The sequence below is a fragment of the Bombus terrestris genome, chromosome 11 (assembly GCF_910591885.1).
Source record: "Bombus terrestris chromosome 11, iyBomTerr1.2, whole genome shotgun sequence".
Lineage (NCBI taxonomy): Eukaryota > Metazoa > Arthropoda > Insecta > Hymenoptera > Apidae > Bombus > Bombus terrestris.
The window spans coordinates 13,443,911-13,456,519 of NC_063279.1; the positions used below are offsets into that span (position 1 = coordinate 13,443,911).

General features: G+C 29.2%; 1 protein-coding gene and 1 long non-coding RNA gene across 6 annotated transcripts; one reads left to right on the top strand and one right to left on the bottom strand.

Moving 5' to 3' along the window:
• Window positions 1-94: 94 nt before the first annotated feature.
• On the top strand, window positions 95-11,401 carry LOC100649222 (phosphatidylinositol 4-phosphate 3-kinase C2 domain-containing subunit beta). Of its 5 annotated transcripts, XM_048410073.1 has the most exons (27): window positions 95-218; window positions 335-498; window positions 943-1,190; window positions 1,275-1,484; window positions 1,584-1,821; window positions 1,916-1,966; window positions 2,153-2,414; window positions 2,497-2,717; window positions 2,800-2,905; window positions 2,986-3,144; window positions 3,228-3,457; window positions 3,530-3,629; window positions 3,729-4,148; window positions 4,234-4,435; window positions 4,573-4,746; window positions 4,815-5,075; window positions 5,157-5,345; window positions 5,461-5,686; window positions 5,760-5,906; window positions 5,992-6,240; window positions 6,312-6,748; window positions 6,821-6,977; window positions 7,591-7,826; window positions 7,941-8,141; window positions 9,092-9,288; window positions 9,367-9,614; window positions 9,707-11,401. In XM_048410073.1, exons 3-27 carry the CDS (start codon window positions 943-945, stop codon window positions 9,878-9,880), a joined length of 5,343 nt encoding a protein of 1,780 aa, XP_048266030.1. In that variant the 5' UTR covers window positions 95-218; window positions 335-498; the 3' UTR covers window positions 9,881-11,401. The 5 variants fall into 5 exon arrangements, with proteins under 5 accessions (XP_048266030.1, XP_048266031.1, XP_048266029.1 ...); XM_048410074.1 differs by having other exon boundaries at window positions 95-498; window positions 1,587-1,821; XM_048410072.1 differs by having other exon boundaries at window positions 95-419.
• On the bottom strand, window positions 7,938-8,848 carry LOC125385946. Its single transcript, XR_007225723.1, has 2 exons — window positions 8,717-8,848; window positions 7,938-8,618 (listed from the first exon to the last, which is right to left on the bottom strand). It is a non-coding gene; the product is annotated as an uncharacterized LOC125385946 (long non-coding RNA).
• Window positions 11,402-12,609: the final 1,208 nt, after the last annotated feature.

Below are 12,609 nucleotides of genomic sequence, written 5' to 3' on the forward strand. Positions count from 1 at the left end.
CACCGGAAAGAGTTAATGTAACCTAACTGTATACCGTCACCACTTTCAATTACATCCGCACCATAACCAGTCTTTCGTTACATCGTATCGTTGTATTGATTGTAAGACGTATCGTGCACGTATATACGATACATTCATTGTATGTACATACGATACACTTATTGTGTCTTCTACTTCTACTCTACCAGTACATTGTCTATCCGTGGCAGCAGCTTCAAGTCAGTGCACTTTTCGATTTGTATACACATAGTATCTACGTGTGTACAGTTAGTACAGTAGGTCGTTTGTACACGACAGCTAATTATACGATTGAAAATGTCATTTCCTTGATTAGGTGACAGTGCTTTTTCTCAGACTGTATTGGTCTTTTGCTTGAAGATTTTTCAACAGCGAGACACTTCGCTGAAAATAATGCTAGGGTGAGCCGTAAATCTGTTTACCTAGACGCATAATACTCCTGGAACTTTAAATTGATAATGCAGCCCTTTAAATGATAAGGTCTATACCAACAATATGTTTCTTTCACTTTTATTAATTCATGTGATACATAATTGCAGCCAATATTGAGAAATTTCTTTTTTATATACTTTTTTTATCTTCTTCATCACATAATTTTAATACATAGAACTGCGTTATTAAGATACATATATGTGTAAATTAGTAAGATATATAATAATAACATAAAACTATGTTATTGTATTAATAAATTAATGTTATTGTTTAATTTAATTTCGTTAACAATGTATGAAAATACTTACGTGAATGCACTTCATGTATAGGTTAAAGTATATTTAAAATATATGTATTATGTTTATATTATTAGTAGCTTACTCATACTAGTTTGTCATATTTACATCTTGAATATATATACATATATATATTAATTTTCTTCATGCTTCCGTCATTCTATAATGTAGTAACAAGTTTTTAATTTAATTTTAGATGTCACACTACAGTAGAAATACAAGTACTCAAAGATCTGCGGTGATTGATTATGAACGTCAATTCCAAGAGGATTTAGAACTTGCTCAGGCAATGAGTTTGGAAAGTCTGGCACTAGAAAAATTTAAATTACAAAAGCAACGATCAGATTTTAATAATATTCAGCAACAATGTGTTCCACAGAGTGATGGAAACAGCACTGTGCATAGTAGTTCATCAGAAAGGGATAATACACCACAAACCGAAAAGTAAATGAAATTTGTATCATTTTTATTTTACCATATATTTATTGCACAAATTAAAATGAATTTATAATAACAAAAATTATGTAGATTTCAGTGTAGAAGTAGACCAAGGCCTGGTTCCTGTAATACTAATCAATCTAGAAATGCTGTGATATTAGCACCGCCACCAGTTCCATCTAGAAGAAATTCAACAACAGCCACCACAAGTCAAGAACATACTGTTGATTTGATTACATTTACAAGTCCAGTGAAGCAAGATAATTTAAATGATTATTGTTCACCTCCACCTCCACCTTCGTAAGAATACAATTAATCACTCTGACAAATTATGAATTTTATAAAAACATTGGAGAATTATTAGTTAATAGTTATTAATTAATAATTATTTTTCCATAGCAGAAAAGCGACTGTAGAGCCAAGATGGGAAACTCATCCCTCATTATTGAAAAAACAAGGGAGAGTGTCACGTAGCATTAGTTCTGCAGGTTATCATTCTCGAGACTTCCGATATCAATCACTTTCCCCAGGGCCTAGATCTTCCACTGCACCTTGTACACCAGGAACTCCAAAAATTAGTCCTGTTATGTCAAGATCTAGTAGTATTAACAGTAATGTACCTGATATAACGCCACAGGTAAATATCATAATATCTTCATCAGTATTCAGTGGTCAGTGTGGAATATGTTTTTTTTTTGTTGTAACAATAATTTTGTTAATGATTCTTGCAGCCTGCATGGAATCTTAATGATTTAAAAAATTTTTTTCTTACTCATTCTCAGGTATATATTATGTATAAATCTTACGTTCAGTTTAATATCTTCAACTATCAATTTAATAATGTCAGGTATAAAAATATTAGTTTTAAGTTTATCTGTAACTTATTTTTTATAGAAATTTTTTAAAAGACAAACATTCAATAATATTCATCATTTTTTTAAAGAATAAATTTTAATAATTTTTTGCAGATACCTCCATTACCTATGAATTATAGACCAAGTATTACTCCTTCTATATGTGGTGTCCAAAAACCTACATTTTGTATGGATGACGAACAGCTGAATGTATTAAAAGTGATAGAGAAGAAGCCAAATAATAATCTTATAGATTTGAGTTCTTTTGATCAAGTAGATGATAAAACAAATGTTCGGGTTAGTGTACTAGAAGCATTTGATCCATTACTTGTTAAGATTGAAGATCAGAATGATAGCACACAGGGACATAAAGATGGTAATATTTTGTTGAAATTTTATAAATAAAATAAAGTAATTGTATAAATATCTAATAATAATAATATGATGTGTTTAAGCAGAAATGCAATCGCAAGTGAGTGGATCAGTGTATGATCCATTCGATCCTTTCGATTACATGTATAGCACAAATGAAAGTGTTAATTCAGATCCAGTATATGTTGCTGTGGAAAAGTCTGCTAAATCTCCAGCAGTATCTCCAGCTGCGCCACCACCACTACCTCCTAGAAATTCATCAGCTTGGAATACTATTGAAAGAAGAAGGACTTCCTTAGATAGAAGAGTAAAATTATTTCAAATGTTTAATTACTTAAATAAATAATTAATAACTAAAGTTTTAATAATCTTCATCGTTTATATTACAGAAACGACAAACACGCTTGTATGAAAATGTAACAATGAGAAAAACTAGACCATCACTTTATGATTGCGATCTTAGAGCTTTCTATGACATGATCAAATCTGTTCGAAGTTAGTAAAGTATAAGTAAACAATTTAGTATTTTTATAGAATTTACAATACATGTATATTAATTGACAAAATATGTTTAGGTGAATTTCCGTTCAATGATCCCAGTACAAACATTGGACATGTAATCAGTCCAATGATGGAAAGTTTATATCCTGAAGGCACAAGTATAAAATTAGTTGTACATCCACAGTTAATGGATTCTGACGAAAATACTCCGTCCATTTCTTTTACATGCGATGGTAAGTTTACACACATAAAATTTATAATAAAAAAATTATGAAATAAATTTCAACAATTTAACACATAAAATATCTTTTTTCAGTAAATTGTAGTGTTGAGCATGTTATTCTTAATGTCGCTTGTTCCTTAGAAGATGAAGATATAGTAAATATAGAGAAATATTGTCTGAGAGTATGGGGTTTAGCAGAATATTTTGCATCTAATACAACTTTAGCTCAGTACGAATATATACATCAATGTATCAAATTAGAAAAAGACATTGAATTAGCTATCCTAACTAAAGCGCAAATAAAACGGTCTATAACACGAACAGTAAGTATTTTTTTGAATGTAAGGATATCTTAATTAATAATTAATGTTATACGTACACAATTTTGTTTAAAGCTTCAAGATGATAATCGTGATCAATGTCTCAAGTTAGAAGATATTCTTCCAAATGAACCAGTACAACCTATTTCGTACGATACACTTCTTATTTTATTAGGTATGAAAACAAAAAATAATTTTTATGAAATTAAATTTTTATGAAAAAAATGTGACATATTTAAGTAATAGTTACGCATTTTCATATAAAAAATTGTAGAAACTGTAGAAAAAGAAATGGAACGCGTGGAAACTGCTGCCATACAATTAGCAACTACTAATCATGGTTCCAGCCTTTTACCACAATTGCAACCCCGTAGTGTTGTCCAAGCAGTAAAAGCAGTATGTGCATTAATGGGAAACATAGAGACATTTGAAATTACCGAAGCTGTTGATAATTTCGTAAATGCATGTTGTCAATTTTTACCTCAAGTTCATACAACAAATATAGAATGCAAGAAACCAGAAATTCTGCATGAAGATGGTGATTATTCCGTAGTGACATTAAGAACAAAATTTCCAGATGTTATTGCATCTCATTGTCGAAAAATTCGCGATGCAATTCAAGATCTTGTAGAAACTTACTGTCATGCATTTAGGGTTGATTTTGAATTAAATAGCAGGGGAGAAGTTCCAACAAGTAAGAACATTAGAATTATAAAATTTCATTTTGACAGATAATGAATTATAGAAATGATTAATTTTATTATATTTTTGTATAATAGATACATTAATATCGTCTGAGGTATTAGATACCATCCTAGTTCGTGTTGGAGCATTACATAGACTGCCAGGATCATGGAAACATGACGATTATATCATCGCAGCTCAAATATTTCACGGAACAAGACCTGTTGGAAATCCAGTTTTATCTGAACCTATGGCAGTCAGTTCTAATTTTCATCCAAGAATTTTATTTAATTCATGGTAATAAAATTAAAAGCCACTATTAAATAACATTACTATTACTTTTAATTAATAAAAAATATTACTATTATTTTATTACTTCTATTACTATTAATAATAAAATTAACTATTAGTATATATTCTTTTTTGTATAAAAGGCTAGAATTTCGTGGGATAAGCGTATGTCAAGTACCAAGAGAAGCAAGATTAGTGTTAGTTTTATATGGCCGTACATTGCAACCTACTGATCATGAATCTAATTCATCAGCAGAAAATACCATGCAAAAAGAAGAATTGGGATGGGGAGCTATACAATTTTTCGATTATGAAGGGTAATTGATTACATCTATTAAAGTGAGAAAGTATTTTACTATATGTTTTTTTATATTTTTACTTACAGAGTTATGAGTCAAGGAAGCTTTTTCTTGTCACTTTGGCCAGCAATTGCTGATAAAAGATTAGGCCCAGCCCCAGCAGCTGGGATTCATCCTCATGGAGATACGCATGCTATTATTGGTGTAGAATTACCTGATTATGGTGGCAGAGTATTATTTCCTACAGAATTACGTGATTATGATGTAGAATCTCTTGATTTTAATTCATTGGATCAGAACACACAAGAATTGTTAATAGATATTACACAGCAAACTACATTTTCAAGGTATACATATATTTTTTAATTACAAATATTAATAATAAACTATCTATATATCTATTAATTAATTAATTAATTTTTTAATAGACCACTTGTTGAAGAAAGAGAAATTCTATGGGAAAAACGACATTATTTGCATAATAAACCTGAAGCTTTACCTAAAGTACTTTTGGCTGCACATAGTTGGGATTGGGCATGTTTGCCTGATCTTCATGCATCTCTTAGAATTTGGAGTCCTTTACCTCCTGTCCAAGCTCTGCAATTATTGTTACCTTGGTATATATATATTTTAATGTTTTAAATATATATGTTTCAATGTTCTAAATATATATATATATATATGTATGTGAGATTGTTGATAATTGTACAACTAATCAAAGATACTTTATAGTTTTCCAGATATGAAAGTTAGAGAAATGGCAGTTGGATGGATTCGAGAACTGAGTAATGATGAACTCGTAGATTACTTACCTCAATTATTACAAGCGTTGAAGCATGAAACATATGAAACGTCCCCTCTTACAAAGTTTTTATTAGAACGAGCTTTACTTTCTCCACGGGTAGCTCATCACATCTATTGGTTACTAACGCAAGCGTTACCAGGACAAAGTCCTCAAGTAATTCAGATTGGAATAATTTTCTTTTACTTTAGAAATTTAAACAAGTATATTTAGTATACTCTATTTTCAGAATTCTGCTGAAACTACACCAGAGGATGATAAAAATATTAGTTCAGCACGTTATCATAGAAGGTTACAATTGATGTTACGAGCGTTACTAGCCGTCATTGGGGATGCACTAAGAAATAGTTTTCTTACGCAACAATTACTCGTTAAAGTAAAATTTTTCCTTTCCTTCTTTCTTTAACGTATATTTTTGTATAAATTAGCAAATGTTAATGGTGTAACTCATAATATTGTAGAATTTATATGAAGTAGCGGAAAATATTAAGCAAACGAAAGAATCATTACGACTAGATGCGCTCAAAATTGGTTTACAAAATATACATTGTCAATTAATGGAAGATGATGGCACCTGTTTACCGTTGTCTCCTAGTAAACAAGTATTTGGTATAAATGTACAAAGTTGCTCATACTTTTCATCATTTACGCTTCCATTGAAAATCAACTTTATTAGCTGTGATGATGTAATTTGTCCAGCGATTTTTAAAGTATGTTCAGTTAACAAATACCTACTGTTATAATTTATTATGGTTTATTCTATACTAAAATAATCTTTAAGGTTGGAGACGATTTACAACAAGATATGTTAACTCTTCAAATGATGCGCATAATGGATAAACTTTGGTTAAAAGAAGGTCTTGATCTTAAAATGGTAACATTTGCTTGCGTACCTACTGGATACAAACGTGGGATGATAGAAATGGTTACAAATGCAGAAACATTGAGAAAAATACAGGTTGAGTTTGGCCTAACTGGATCATTTAAAGATCGACCTATTGCCGAATGGTTGGCAAAACATAATCCTTCAGAGTTGGAGTATGAACGAGCAGTAGAAAACTTTACTGCATCTTGTGCGGGTTATAGTGTTGCTACCTATATCTTAGGAATTTGTGATAGACATAACGACAATATTATGTTAAAAACATCAGGTCACCTGTTTCATATTGATTTTGGGAAATTCTTAGGTGATGCTCAAATGTTTGGAAATTTTAAAAGGTAAATGTATCCTTATTTATATGTATTCACTACTTATAAAATTAAATTATAATCTTTCATGTTTTTAATTAGGGATAGGACACCATTTGTATTGACATCTGATATGGCCTATGTTATAAATGGTGGAGACAAGCCATCAGCCAAGTTCCATCATTTCGTGGATTTGTGTTGTCAAGCATTTAATGTAGTGCGGAAGCATGGAAATCTAATTCTTCATCTTTTTGGATTGGTACGTCTATTCCTGTTATATTGTATATGTTAAGGATTTTGTGCCATTACAATTTAAAAATTTATATCGAAATATTATTAGACAGTAGTCTATTCGTTTACTATAAAAGACCTAATTGTTTACAAAATTGAATTAAAAAGGCAAAAGGATAGTTTGAACTTTTTTTGCTGGTAGTATAATTTAAACCATTACTAAGTTATGACAACAATAAAACCGCAACGGAAGGACCTATCCACGCGTTTTATCAGAAAGTGGTCCGCCTATCACGCTAAACTATATACAGTCCGTAGTTAATTAGCGTTTATCGTCTGAGGTTCCGTAATATCGAACAATGCAGCAGTTTTAATCATTTATACGTAAAGCAAACAAGCGACAAACAATATATTAATAACAAACGGTTATAATATTAACTTTAAAAATATCATAGAAGTTATTGTATCACAAATAATTTTAACAAACAAGAGCATAGGTGTTAAAAATGGATGATTTATTGTTTCAAAAAAATAACATGACTGATTTATATAAATCACATATTATACAACAAAAGCTCAGTGACATTGAAATCAAAGAATTGGTGAACAAATCTAAAATGAATAATTATACAAATTCACAGATGACTTCGTCTGGCATTCCTGGTGTGACTGTGGATGCAGTTAGTTACGTACAAAAAGCTCTTCTTCCAGAGCAAACAAATCCTGAAGCAGCTGCAACATTTGCCCGAATGATAGAAAGTTCACTTAAAAGTTGGTTTACACAGTTCAACTTTTTTCTACATAATTTAGCACAACTTAGATTTTCGGGCGACCATAATGATGGAGCATTATTATCTTTTATACCACGTACATATACGTAAGTTTGTTAATATACTTTTTAATATTTGCTCCTAAGTGTAAATTTAAAATTTAAAATTATACTTCTTAAAGTACATTGAGTGTTTGAAAAATGTCTATATGTTCACTGTAGAATGCAGCAGGAAGGTCAGTTAACAAGTGTTCAAGTGCATGGCTACCAAAAACGATATGATCCTGAAAAATATTATATGTATATCTTGCGTATACAACGAAAAGGTCATGCAGATCCTACTTATTTATTCCGATCATATAAGGAATTTTGTGAATTTTATCAAAAATTGTGCATTCACTTTCCTCTTGCAAAACTTGCTAGGTAAGTAAAGTATATTTTATTGCAATTTTATGTTATGACACGATTTTTATAGTATAAATTAAAGTACATATTACAGTTGTTAATCAGCAATAATATATTAATAATAATTTATATAATATCATATATGATTCATATCTGTAGAGATTAAGCGTATATAGTAATTTAATTTATCTACATCATGCAGAAGATTTTATGTCTAATAGTCTAGATTATTCGACATATTGAATCCAATGCAAATAACTTTTTACTTTATCTTATTTTTCTATTGTTAGGATGAAGACTTGGATTGTTTAATATCAGTGCTAATAGTTTTCTTGTTATTTATATTGTTATTTATGTTTTTCTGCGATTGTGATGCAGTTTGTGATATTCTTCGATAAAATTCAGGGGCAATCGATTTTCTAGACGAAGCTTTTTGTATCAATATTTGAGCACGGAAACGTTTAATAATACCCATTTTTAATTTGATGTTCTTTTCTAAAACAATGCAGAATTAAATGTTATGTGTATATATATTTTTTAATTTGATAATAATACATACCTAGTATAAAATGTATATAAGGCATAATACATACCTTTTTAGTATAAAATGTATATTCAAACACTTCAAACAAATGTACAATCAATAGTACAAACTTCAATAAGTGTAAACATAAAATGACAATGCGTTTTATTATTGCTACTTGAATTGTTTGATAGATTTTTATAATATGATATCAGAATTTTGTGCTATCTTATATTTCGTATTATCTAATCAGATTAGTATCTTCGATATAAAAAAAAGTTCCTTTGAAGTCAAATTTACAAGAATAATTTAGATGTTACTTTATCTTCGTGAGTAATCATAATTAGTCATAATTCATAAAAAATTGATATAATTTATTTGTAAAATATTTATTTATAAAAATAGCATTATATGATTAATGTAAATAGATATTTATTTTACATAGCTTACCAAGTGGTATAAGTGTTGGAAGATCTAACATAAAGCAAGTTGCTGATAAACGACGAGCGGATATTGAGAAATTCCTTGTAAGTTTATTCAAGATGGCACCAGAAATTTCTCAAAGTGATTTAGTATATACTTTCTTTCATCCTTTGTTGAGAGATCAACAAAATGCAGATATTCATTTACGTAAAGTAAAAGGTATATGTTTTTTTTTCACAATATGGCTATCTAATATTTGGAGATATTGTAAATGTCATTATCATCTTTTTTTATTAGTTGGCAATTGGTGGGCTGAAAAACCTGTAAGAGACAATGTACAAAGCGGACAAATTAAGATGTCTCTTCACTATACACGTGGAGCATTTTATGTGATGGTCTATCATGCAAGAGGATTACCCAAAGTAGCAAATTGTCAGGAACCAAATACATATGTTAAAGTTTATCTTAAACCTGATCCTTCAAAAAAGACAAAGCGAAAAACAAAAGTTGTAAAGAAAAATTGTCATCCTTCGTTTATGGAAATGGTAATGAATTTAAATAAACAAATCAGTAGCTGTTGTTTCTTTTTGGTTGAGTTAAAATTCTCGGATGTATAATATGTATATGTTCATCACAGTTGGAATATAGAATGGCTCTAGACGTGATTAAAGAGAGAACTCTGGAAGCTACAATATGGAATCATGACACATTACAAGAAAATGAATTTCTTGGTGGAATACGCTTACCTCTTGGACGTATCGATTTAACAACCGAAACAATTGAGTGGTTTTCGCTTGGAAGTATTCGATGAATGAATCGTCCAATGAACGAATTAACAAATTGAAAAGGAGATTTATTAATGCTCACAATTTGTTCTCGATAAGAGTGAAGAAAATGTAATTCTAATCGCACAATACTAATTATAGCATTTCTATACTATGCACGCAATAGTGCAATAAAAAAATAGTGTTTATGTATCACTTTAAATGACATTGATACATGCTTTCATGTTTAGGGAAGACGTTTCTTAAAAAGTTAGCTAACGTCGTACAATCAATTATACATATAAAATCATATTCAATTGTAACATTGTAACAGCACATAAACAGAAGAGGCATATTTCATAAAATTATTCTGCCTTTGCAAGAAATTGCCAAAATTTGACAAGTAATAGATTTCTCGTCTAGCATATATTTAGTCACAATATTGATAATGAATTTGAATTTTGTTTTACAAGTATTCGATGGAAATTATTAAAAAGCATAGACCAGTAAGTTTACAGTAGGAAATTTTATTGGCATCTTAATAAGGATTTGATAAACAGGTTCTTATGAAAGATATTTTATGCTATTTCTACCGAGAGGTACTTTCTAAGTATGATATATATTAATAATTGTAAATTAAAACTTTATTGTGTTACTCTATTGTAACAAAATCAAATACAAGATTTCCTAAATAGCGAGATGTAACAATATAGATCTTTATAAGTGCGTAATATTGCTCGATTATAAGTTATTTGCCTACAGTGAAGAAGGGAGACATTTTTTACTTTCGTATACAAATTTTAAATTATATATAAAAATCAAAATGTGTCTATATAAAATAGCAAAATCTATATAAAGGAAAAATTGCATATGTTTGTGTGTATTTAAGGGATATTTTATCCTGAAAAAGGAGAATGAAATTATGTAAATATGCTTTAAAATTTATAAATGTTTTTGTAATCAGTCTACGTATTGTGAATATATTTTATGTTGGTTCTTTAGATAAAAAGTATACACTATAACGAAAATGAAAGTTTGTGTTAATACATTATCGACGGAAGATTGTTAAATATTAATTTGATTATACATGTAATACATTAATATTTTTCCATCACTTTTATTTTATAGAAGAATTTTATTACGGAACAGTTTGACTATCATAATTTATTATGAAACTAATAATATTATAAAGTGCAAAATACAATTAATATAATTCTTCTATTATTATATTTCTTCTAACCTTCTGTCATTAGTGTATTAATGTAATTAACTTCGATCTAATCTTTCGTTATAAATATGTTTAAAATACAATGAGATAATTTAATAGTACAAGTTGCACCGTTTCTTCGCAATTACAAAAATTTTTAATAGTATAATTGTGAGAAAGGAATTGCGCTAATAAAATGCTCAAACTTTTTGCTTCTGCATTATAAAATGCTTTTGCATGTGCTTTCTATAATCTTTATATTGTGACATAGAATCATGTAAATTTGGATAATTTATTTATATTTTGAATTTACTTTTGTTTCTTTAATCATGTGACATAAATATAAACAAAAATAATTCAATATTGGATTTCAATCATTTCCTTAATATTTTCGTGACCAGCCAAAAAATTAGAATCTTTTTTACGTCCTCCGTAATTCCCCACGGCGAACATAGCAATCATTATAAAAGATTCGTCAGTGCCAATATCACTGATGAAGTACAGGATGGATGTTACATTTATGATGTCGATTTACCAACGTCTTGCTGGCCTTTCGATATAATTGCTAAGAATTTTTGTATCTGTCACTGCTCTGCGACACTCGAGGTGTGCGAGCGCGAGCCTTGTTGTCACCTTTGATATCTGCAGCCATGAAAAGCAAAGTTGAATCTTTACATAAGCCAACCTTTCCCCTACGATGAAGGTCAAAGTATAAAATGATCTGTTTCACTGGTTCTTGAAACTTTATTTTTTCATTACAAAATCTCTATTATTTACATTGTGCTATTTATTTAGATTGTTTTATTTATTTAGATTGTTTTATTTATTTACATTGTGTTATTTATTTACATTGTGTTATTTATTTACATTGTGTTATTCATTTACATTGTGTTATTCATTTACATTGTATTATTTATTTACATTGTGTTATTTACCTACATTGTGTTATTTATTTACATTGTGTTATTTATCTACATTGTGTTGTCAATGTATTAATGTATTACGTAGCATATAGAATTTGTAATATTTCAATTAGTCTTACTAATCTCGTCCTTTACTACCACATGTAAAGTCTTAAATACAATTTCTCATCAATAATTCAATACTCTATAAATTGCTTAATTCTATTCCTTTTTTGGCATTAAGCCAAAACAATTTGAAACTATAAATTCGATACCTACAAATTTGATATTTAAAGCTAACTACAGTTTGGTTTTTTGATTTACTGGAGATTCCTCTATTGCAGCTCCTTGGTGTCACAACAAAACCGATCCTGTATCGCACAAAAGAATAAAGTTTATTAACAAATTGCGAAATGTAATAACACATAGCGTAAGATTTATTCTAGTATTGTTGATTAGATGAGTTTGATTGAATAAGTTTATTCTAATATTAAGTTTTAAGTAAATTGTGTGCGAAAACTTGATGAATCATGAAATTAATTTCAAACAATAAAATAAAAATTGATTTGTAATATTCGGATAATCAAAAAAATTACCACTCCAATCTGTTGTATCATAATAAGATTGGAGTACAAGTACGTATTGCAGAAGTATAGAATTCTATACT